Genomic DNA, 9,985 nt, shown 5'->3' with positions numbered 1-9,985 from the left:
TCGAAAGCCTGACCAAGCGTAGGCCATGAGGGACTTCCCCTTCCTGCTTCGACGAGAGCAGCGTCTAATCCTGGGTGCATCGTCGTCTAGCGCTGGCAAGGGTGCGGCCAGGTTACTGAGTTTAATTACTAAATTGGATGTGCGTAACTTACTAGTATGCAGTAGATTATTACTAAAATAAGCATGCCTTGCTCTTGTGATAAAGCATTGCTTTTTCGTTGTTATAAGCACAAGTCTTGCGCTTGCCATGGTGGTCAGTTAACACTTTTTTTTTTACAATTAGACATGATATAATTTTGTGACCGGTTCGATTCAACGGTTTATGAACCAGTTCAACGGGTTCCTAACGGTTGAACCAATGAACCATTGAACCGAGGTCTCCACCGGTTCGATTACCAATCCGGTCCGATTTTTATAGCACACCGACTGTCGCAGCTGAGATGCCCTAAAATATTGGAGCTTTGAATGAACACACCGACTGTCGCAGCTGAGATGCCCTAAAATATTGGAGCTTTGAATGAACAACGTAATTTTGAAGTCTACGCATGCAGTACGGCAGTGTGTATGTGTGTGTATATATATATACATATTTGTGTGTGTAATGTAATCCCTCCAAATAAAATACCATAAGTGCATGGATATATTATCATGCGAAAGCTGGGAGGCCTCGCATTGGCACGATCTTTCCCTTGTCAAATTCTCAAAATCAGATTACTAAACAATGTCAATAGTCTTACCTTTGACATATGGTCCAAGGTAAGACTGCTAATAGTCCGCTAGTATAAACATCACAAAATAAAGCGACGGCTGGGCAGATATGTTTGATCATGCATTTCCATGCTTGACAGGTGAAGGCAGTGACCATATCTTTTTACTCCTCACCTGTTAAAAACATGCTGGTATACTCGTCGTATCAGCCAATAACCATCACGAGTAGGAACAGCCGAACAGCTTCACAGGTCACACACTTTCAGGATCAGGGGGCATCAGGCCATGATGGCACGACTGCAGGAGGAAATTGAGGGAGTACTTTCCCCGTACGATGATGATTGATGATGAGCCGGCCGAAGGCCGCACGCGTACGTGATCGAGAGGACCAGCTGGCACGTTGCATATTGTGGCGTCGAGGCCGGTCGGGCGGCGCCAGCGATGATTGCCGGCCGGCCGCCTCCGTTCGTCCATCGATTGTTTACTGTGCCGAGAGAGTACACGCCTTTTGCTTCTTCCTAAAAGAAACGTAGTGGCTACACCATCGATTACGAGCGCGTAATCATAGTGTTGCGCACGTTGCGTCCGCTCTAATCCAATTTCTTTTTTAGATGATGAAGGAAGCCGTGCATCATAGCGTACTGGATGGAGCAGGATAGGAGCCGTAGCATGTAGGTTTTTTTTTCTAAAAAAACAAGGGACAACACCGCCACTGACTGTCCACAGGATGTGTGGTACGAACATGGCTGCATCGCAAAATCCTCTTTGATCCTGGACAGATAATCTTCACGATGGTGCCGCTAATGCTGCAACTTTCGCGTGCCTACCATTATTTTCGCATTTTCCGGCTGCAGAAACCATACATACGCCTGCCGATGCGATCCGTGCCACTGGCCAATTTGCGCTGCTATTTGGTGCTCCACTTGAACAAATCCCAGCACCATGCAGATGTCCACAGCAGCGCAGGCACAGGCCACATGCCAGATTTGCCCGCACGCACCTCGCATCGCACCTCGTCGCGACCCCGTTCCATCCCTATAAAGAAATCTCGCCTCGGCTCCGTGGCTCCGTTGCGCCGGTGGGGCGCTTGTCCTCACCTGGCCGCTGCCGCAAAAGAAATTGTCGCTCGCGCGCGCGGCGGACGGGCACGGCCGCGACCGCGGGCCGCGCGAGAACGTGCGCCGATCGCTGCGGTCCGGTCCGGTCCGGACGTCCGGTGCGCCTCCCCCACCACATGCCGTTCCCCATGTGCGCTCGCGGTAGGGGCGGGACACCGGCAACCGGCGGGAGCGGGGCCGCGCAGAGTGGGGGGGGATCCCTCGGACCCTCGGCGCTGCTGGGGACACCGCGGGGCAACGTGGCGGTTGGCGTCTTGGCGGGGCCGACGTGGACGCCTCGATCGATTGGAAGCAGAGGAGGGGTCCCGCGAGCTAACCGCTTCGGTTGCGGATGGCGGGCACGTATGATGGCGGGAGGGAACGGCCGGGACGGGGAGAGGTCCCGGGCCCTGCGAGCGAGCGTGCGCGAGTTTGAATGTGGTTGTTGAGCTCTTCAGCCTCGAGGGCACGGCACACAGCCACAGTGAGAGAGTATTTGTATGAGCACACGATTCTCTTCACACTGATTTGTCATTTTTTTTAAAATACAGTATAACACTGACGAACATCCCTAAAAATACGATGGACGCATACCATGCTCTTGTTGGTACATATAAGAGACCGGGTCATTAGATCTTTAGATTAACGCGATCACTATAGACGCCTCGTTTTGTCGATGATCACATGCCTAACCTGAATGATTCCTACCGCCAGCTGAGCTAAAATTCGCTCACTGACTTGTCATCCTTTTGACCGCGTGCAACATACTATGCAAACGTATCGCAACCTCTATACACATAAAAAAAAGGGTATGGTTGCCATAGTGAATAAATCTTTGTCATCGTGACGAAGCTTTGGCCGCATGTTTACAAACGAGTATAGTTCGTGAGTACTCAGCAGTTGTACTAGGAGTTTGCTTTTGGCTGGGAATTTTCATTAGGTTGTTATTCCTGAACGCTAGCTAGCTGCCTAGATATATAGCTCGAGGCAAGCAAAGATGCAGACTGACGAAGGCACGAATCAGTCAATAAAAGGAAGCTTGGAAGCATGAGTTTTATTTCCGAGAGATTAGGTCAACTGTTGAAGCCAACCGAGGTAGCTACCGCCCTACCGGCGGCAGTGACATCGGCCTGTGCGTGTTACTTTCAGTCCAAGGAGATGAGCTAATCCACCAAGCTCATCTTGCTCTTCTCTCCTACCCCAGGAAACACATCAGCTGTTGACCTGGAGGTGTCCATTTGGACCAGGAAACACATGCAATTGAGAATTGACCTTTTCCAGTTTTCCTGCACCCTGCAAAATGAATGCAGGCCATCCGAAAACAAGCTTCTAGTTGCAGAGTTGACCTGATCTCCATTTTTTTTAGATTAAGGATCTCCATTTTCTTATTAGCACAAAAATATATTCCTACGTTGCATCATGAAAAAGAAATGGATTGCACATCCTTTACATGCGCTTTTTCAGTAACACTACATTGTTTTCTTCCCCATACTTTCAGGCTTTTTCAGTGCCGCCACGGCGCTTGGCGCCTTGGCCCAGGTCCAAAGCCTAACGCACGCTATTTGGGGGTGCACGCGCTGGGGTAGGCGTAGCGGAAGTCGTGCGGTAGCTTAACAAGAAAAGGGCGCAATTAGGGAGCCGTTTGGTCTCCCTTTAACTCGGCGACCCGCCTTAATTCCCTACTTCCCTTCCGCCCCGGCAACCGTCCTTCTCCACCTCCTCCTCCTCCCCCCACACGCCGCGCTCGCCCCTCATCTCTCTCTCTCTCTCTCTCTCTCTCTCTCTCTCTCCTCCTCCCGCTCCAAACTCCCGCGGAAGGGGAAAGGCAAGCAAAACCCCCCGCGACCCCCGTGCGCTCGCGCCGTCCGCGCGCCCCGGAGGAGATCCCGCGATCCGGCTCCCGGTGCCGCGGAGGTCGAAGAGGCGGCGGGTTGAAGAAGGGCCTCTCCGCGGCGGCTCGGGGGGGTCTTCGCGCGCTGCCTTCTAGGCGGCGCTCTCGAGGTGAGGAGGCTTCTGGCGCTTGCTTGGTGGGTTCAGGAGCTACGATTAGCGCCCGTTTGGTGCGTGGCGCCGTTCTATGCGACGTTTTTTTTTTGGCTCCTTTTCCTCGATTTGAGCTGGGGGAGCGGGACGGGTGAGCTCGCCCGGGAGTGAGGTGGGGTGATCGGGGTGTGCCGACGGGAGAGGTGATTGGGCTTAGTGCTGATCGCGAGCTCGGCGGTGCTCAGGGCCTCAGGTGGTTTTGGAATTTTAGATGCGCTCTCCGCTGGTTTGTACGGAGGATGCTTGGGGTGAATCCGGTCGGCTCCTCCTCGGGTTCTTCACCGCTCCCGAATGGTTCCGATGCGCCACTTGGGCTTCTCGCGGCGGATTGGGTGGGTTTCGCCGCGCGAGTATTGAGAATTTTTGGCATGGAGTGGCTCCCTATGAAATTTTTTTAGAGTAGGAGTAGAGCTTGGCTGCTTGGGAGGTTAATTAATCTCGCCAACTGCGACATTTGTTTTTGCTCCGTGCTTTGGGCTCGTCGGTGATTCAGAAGCTTAATTACTCTGCGGTGCATTTTTTAAAGACTAGGTGCTTAGCACTATTGAGCAGTCTAAAGTTTCTTCTTAATATAGGTAAAAGGTTAAATGAACATGTACAGGACATCTGCGGTAGATCCTGAATACCAAATTAAATGACTACCCATACTGTTTGGCTTAACTTGCTCTTGGTGTCTGAATTTTCCGAGGAACCATTCTTTTATTCACCCATCGATGCAAGCAGCATGTGCACTACCTTGGGAGCAACGAATTTTGTATCATTAGTCGATTTCGCCGAAGAGAATTTCCGGCAACTTCAAGTGAAGTCTGGCATTTTATCCAGTACTATGTCTACTGTCATATTTTTCCCTTGTCTCTATCGGAGCGGGCATATCCTTGATGCATGTGCGTAGTTCATAAGTGGCAAGTATTAAAAAGTTCCCTGCTTCCCATGCTGCTTCTAGCGAGAAATTATTAGGCAACTGATTCGTCTCACATGCATGTGCATTGTCCTGTCTGTTCTGAAACCATCAGAATCTCCGCGAATAATGTTTATTTGCTTCGTCCTTGCTCAATTGATATATGATCCCATGTAGCAGCTGCCATCTGTCCAAGAGATCTTCTTTTTTATGCTTTTTAGTAGATCTATAATGTATTTATACATGCCGATGCCACCTCCATCCCCTGTTTCTGAGCCTCCATCCAATCCCTTACAGATTGGCCATTATATGCCCACTAGAGGGATTTGGGCACCAACTGTAGCTGTTTAAAGTTTTGGTGCTGAAATTGGTATAGTTTCATCTCCATACGCAATTCAGTCACCTACAATTTGTGGATGATCAAGTTTCATTGTCTTTACATGTTCATTTGGTGCCCTTTCTTGTTTTTTTCTTATGAGAAGAAAGTTCCTATTGCTTGTTTCAAGTTGAAATTTAGATGAATGCTCTTCTTATTTGATGCTTACCTTATTGATTTGGTGCCTGGTTGTCGGCCTTTAGGTACATATTTGTTACTTCAGTGAGCTGATTTCCTGAGGTCCACATTGATGTGGTTTGTTCTGGGATTTTCTATTCTTCATGGATCCCCTTAAGAACGAAGTGAAGAAGGCTACTCTTGTTGATGAGACTCTAAGACCACCATTAGTTCCATCAGAGAAGCACAATGCTTTCCGTGGGAGGGATGTTGCATCCAGGTACAAAACTGGTCCGGCTGATGCCACTAAAACAAGAAGATGCACATCACCAAGTCTTGGCCGGACATCAGCAACTGAAGGCACACCAGCACCCAAAAGAGCGCAATCAGCAGATAGAAGAAGACCGTCAACACCTTCAACTCCTACCTCTAGGGTGTCAACACCCTCAACACCTACGCCAAGGTCCATTACACCAGTTCGTGATACTGCCAGAGACTTACACAAGAATTCCAAGCGTATAGCAAGCACAAAGGCTCCTGATGGCTTGTGGCCAGCGATGCGTAACTTGTCTTCCTCCTTCCAGTCAGAATCTGTGTCTACACCTGCTACTAGAAAAGATAAGGTAATCTCTGCCTCGTCGTTGGATTGTACCAAGGGTCAGGGAAGTGTGCTAACCGAGAGGAAGAGAAGTCCTTTCAGAAGGAAAAACACTGGTGAACAATGTGAAAATGCCCAACCTTCAGAAGAACCCCCTAAGAGGGTAATTGAGCAACACAGATGGCCAGCCATGATAGGTGGGCAGGTGCCAAAGAATCTCATGTCAAGAAGTATTGACCTTTCTGGCAAAACTACCAGACCAGTCCCTTCGGCAAATACTTCAAGAGGCATTTCTCCAAGGAAGACCCCTTCTGTTGAATCTTCAGACAAAGGGTTGAGTCCATCATTGGATGAAGTGGCAAGAAGTTTGGCTATTCAGGCAAGCAGAAGAGATGGTAAGGCAGATTCACAGAAAACAGAGAGATCTAAATCTGTGAGCCGACCAAACAGAACAGCTACTTTTCCTGTTCCAGTTCTACAGCGTTCATCGTCACCAAACAAGGCATTGCCAGCTGCATCCTCAACTTCCAGGGCCTTTCAGAGCCCATCTCGGACAAGGCCTTCAACACCCTGTCGGTCACAAAGTGCTGGAGCTATTCAACCTAGTGTTACATCTCCTCTTATTAATTACATGGTTGATGCGAGAAAAGGAAAGAAAAATGCCAGCCAAATCGAATACATCCACCAACTGCGTTTATTGTACAATAGACATTTGCAGTGGCTCTTTATAAATGCTAATGCAGAAGATACTCTATCTTTTCAAAAGGTCACTGTTGAGGTAAAAATTAGCAAACTATGAACATCTCTCTTTCTTTTTATCTAATAGCATTTTAGTTGGCCTGGCTTGTGTCATTTTGCCTTGTTTTTCTTGGATGCCTGTACTTTGTGCAATTACTGTAACTTCTATGATGGCAGTTCATATAATACTTCCTCTTCTCAAGTTAATCTTGCAGCTGCAAAATACATATGCAAAATTAAACATAACCTTCACAACTAGGAATGTGTTTTGTTTTCCAAATCCAATTGGCTTCATAGTGATGATACCAACTATGTGAAAAAAGCTGACAGAAGTCTTTGATATGTAAAATTTGATCGTATCTATGTTCAGAAATTTGTGATCTACTACTCTTTAGCATTGGTAATTTTGGTGTACCAGGAGTGTATTTTCCTTGGAATATTTGTTTCCTTTGAATTCATTTAGTGACTTTTTATTGATTATTAAGCGAGGTTGCCCTATTGTCATGTGAAACAGAATGCCATTTATAATGTTTGGAGGAATACCATAGATCTGCGGGATTCTGTTAATGTGAGAAGAATAATGGTGCAACACCTTCAGCAAGAACTCAGGCTGTACAACATTCTGAAAGAACAGGTAAATCCCATGATCATTACTTGTTAAATGGTACTATTGTACTATTATAATTCTTGTGTGAGCATGGAAACTGTAGAAAAAAACAAAGCTTTGTTGATCAATTGCATTGAACAGCTGTAGGAATGTAGTTATCGTATCACATTATCTTTTCAAAGGAGGAGGATAGAACATAAAAACTATGATTATATGCAATACTTTTTACCACTCATATTACTGTAATTATTACCATTGAATGCACAAATTAAAAATGTGCTGCTATCTTGGTTCAGATTGCTTACCTTGAACAGTGGCCGACACTAGAAAGGGAGAACAGTATCTCTTTATTTGGGGCAACTGAGGCTCTGAAAGCAAGCACACTGCGCTTGCCAGTTACATCGGGAGCTAAGGTATGCTGGGAACTGTGCTATGTAAATTGCACAAATCTTTAGTATGACATTCTTGTGATTTCTGCCATGTTACTGACTATCATATGAACAGGCTGATGCAATTGCTCTTAAGAATGCTGTAAGCTCAGCTGTTGATGTCATGCAAGGTTTGGGTTCATCTGTTTGCTGCATGTTTTCAAAGGTCAGATTTTGCATGTATTGGACTTCGAATTTACTATTCACTTTTATATCTGTTTCTTGATAATAATGTCTCTTTAGATCATAGGGGTATGTTCTATCGCTTAAATTATGCTCTAATACTAGTAGCCATTGATCACAATGGTTAAACAAGGAATGATGCTAACAAATCATAAAGGTGATGCTAACAACAGCAATGAGAAATATTGTTCCCTGATAATTAGAGTGATAAACCCACATGCTTAAAAAGTTTTATCAAACTCAAAAGATTATGATTCATCTGCTAACGCTACCTTTGTAATATACCAAACTGTCTCTTTCTAGGAAAATAATAATCAACCAAACTGCAATCAGATAATAGTTAAAAATAAAATGGTATGCGCATCAAGGTATAATTTTGTACTGGAGCTTTTTGAAAGGTCCATTTTAGTCCCAGATCATCGTGGATGGGTATGAAACTGGGTTCCATTAAAATTAGGCAAATAAATGTATCTTTGCTTTGCTAACAGCTGCCCCTAGTCTAAGAAAAAAGGACGTCCCAACCAATCAATTGTCCGTCACATGTTATTGCTCGGAAGCTTAATTACAGGGGCTAAAATTGGTAACCTTAAAAGAGATTCATGACCCTAGTAGATTGAGCAAAAAACTTGAGGACCTAAAAAGGACATCCTTTAGTCTTCCCTTTAGTTGTTGTGAAGGTATGTTTTACTGACATTAGATTATCGTACCAGATCACAGACCGGGAATCCTTGGTTTCAGAACTTTCTGTGATAGCAGGACAAGAAAAGGTCATGCTAGATGAATGCAGAGAACTCTTGGCTACAGCTGCAAAACTGCAGGTACTTATTTTGCTTCCAAGCTAAACTTAATCTTTTGTCCCTGATAATATATGCCATTGGCTCAAAGTTTAGATGTTACATATCCCACTACAGTGGAAATATACTCTAGTCTTTAGACCGTGCTGTTTAATTGTTTATCCACTAACTGGCGATAACATTTCTTCCTTTCTTTACTTTTGTCCTGTCTTTATAAGCAGAAAGCAAGGGTCCATACATTTGGTACATTAGTTAGTTGTAAAATAAATGGTGCTTACGTTATTGGATAATACCTTCCTGCATTATATACATCATTTCGTACATTAGTTTGTTGTAAAATAAATGGTGCCTACATTAATTTAATACAGTTAAAAAATTAATGAGTTGTGACACCAGATCAGAGAACAAATAAAGTTGAATATCTTGTTTCTATGTTTGGTGTATGAACTATGACTGCGCCCTACTAGTTACTAGATCATCTCACCGAAGCTTTGAACATCCTATCCAAATGTAACTGTGGCCTAGCCAGTAGCCACCTAACACCATAGAGTACTGAGTTTGTTGTATGAAAGAGGGTATTGAACTGTAGCAGAGGGGATTGAAGTGCATGGATCATACGCAAATAACATGGAGCTCTCAATTTTTGAATAATATATGTTCTCTCTTCCTGATGGTGAACTGTTAGTGATCAACTGTATCACCGGTTTTCTTCTTAAGAGACATGGACTCATGGTGACAGCCGTTTGTACACAAAAACTTACCTATTGCCTTTCCCATTACTGTTCAGGTGCATGAGTCCAGCATACGGACACATCTTATGCAACAGAGACACAGGCTTCATGACATGAATTAAGAAGTTGATCAAGATGTAAAAGCCCCAGGCCATGCCATCGAACAGGTACAACTGTGCAAAGTTGAACCTGCAACTTAAGATATCATGCAAACTGCAACAAAAAAGGAATCTGTACAGATGAAACAATAGGAACAAAACAATTGTTGAACATCCCCTGGAGATCATGGTGTGATGCTGTGCAGCTAACTACCTGAAGTGCGTAGATATGATAGGTTTACTTAAAAGACCTCATCATATGTAAATCATTTTCACCATATAGTGCACTCCCAGCATTTCTAGTCCTTTTCTTATTTTTGTTCCTTGTATAGAGTAGAGCCCTCTTCTTTCCCATTGTAATTTTTTGACATTTGGAAAGAAATACATAGATGAAATGGATGGGCAAAGGTGGAGATCAGAAAATTTGTTTCAGTTGTCCTTTTTAGAAACATGCAAGATTTGTAGCTGCGCTCTCTTCGTGTTTAGATTTCACTTTTACGCAAAAGTACTTGTGGTGGACATCACATCAGTTTTTAAGCAGATTCTAACTCACTTCTGGAGTCTGGATT

At 45.0% G+C, this 9,985-nt stretch overlaps 1 protein-coding gene across 1 annotated transcript; it reads left to right on the top strand.

The window, feature by feature from the left end:
• Positions 1–3,515: 3,515 nt before the first annotated feature.
• Positions 3,516–9,865, top strand: LOC101762636 (AUGMIN subunit 8). The gene is made up of 7 exons (XM_004956799.4): positions 3,516–3,806; positions 5,326–6,615; positions 7,090–7,209; positions 7,479–7,595; positions 7,687–7,776; positions 8,504–8,611; positions 9,375–9,865. The coding sequence occupies exons 2-7, from the start codon at positions 5,404–5,406 to the stop codon at positions 9,438–9,440; spliced, it is 1,713 nt and encodes a 570-aa protein (XP_004956856.1). The 5' UTR covers positions 3,516–3,806; positions 5,326–5,403; the 3' UTR covers positions 9,441–9,865.
• Positions 9,866–9,985: the final 120 nt, after the last annotated feature.

The sequence above is a fragment of the Setaria italica genome, chromosome II, assembly GCF_000263155.2.
Source record: "Setaria italica strain Yugu1 chromosome II, Setaria_italica_v2.0, whole genome shotgun sequence".
In the NCBI taxonomy this organism is placed as follows: domain Eukaryota; kingdom Viridiplantae; phylum Streptophyta; class Magnoliopsida; order Poales; family Poaceae; genus Setaria; species Setaria italica.
Note: the sequence above shows the minus strand (reverse complement) of the source record. Positions and strands in the feature narration are given on the sequence as shown.

Excerpts from the sequence above, each read along its gene's own strand:
- LOC101762636 (XM_004956799.4), top strand. The coding sequence starts at position 5,404 with ATGGATCCCCTTAAGAACGAAGTGAAGAAGGCTACTCTTGTTGATGAG. Across the intron at positions 6,616-7,089 it reads TTCAAAAGGTCACTGTTGAG|AATGCCATTTATAATGTTTG; the intron begins GTAAAAATTAGC and ends CATGTGAAACAG. Across the intron at positions 7,596-7,686 it reads CAGTTACATCGGGAGCTAAG|GCTGATGCAATTGCTCTTAA; the intron begins GTATGCTGGGAA and ends TCATATGAACAG.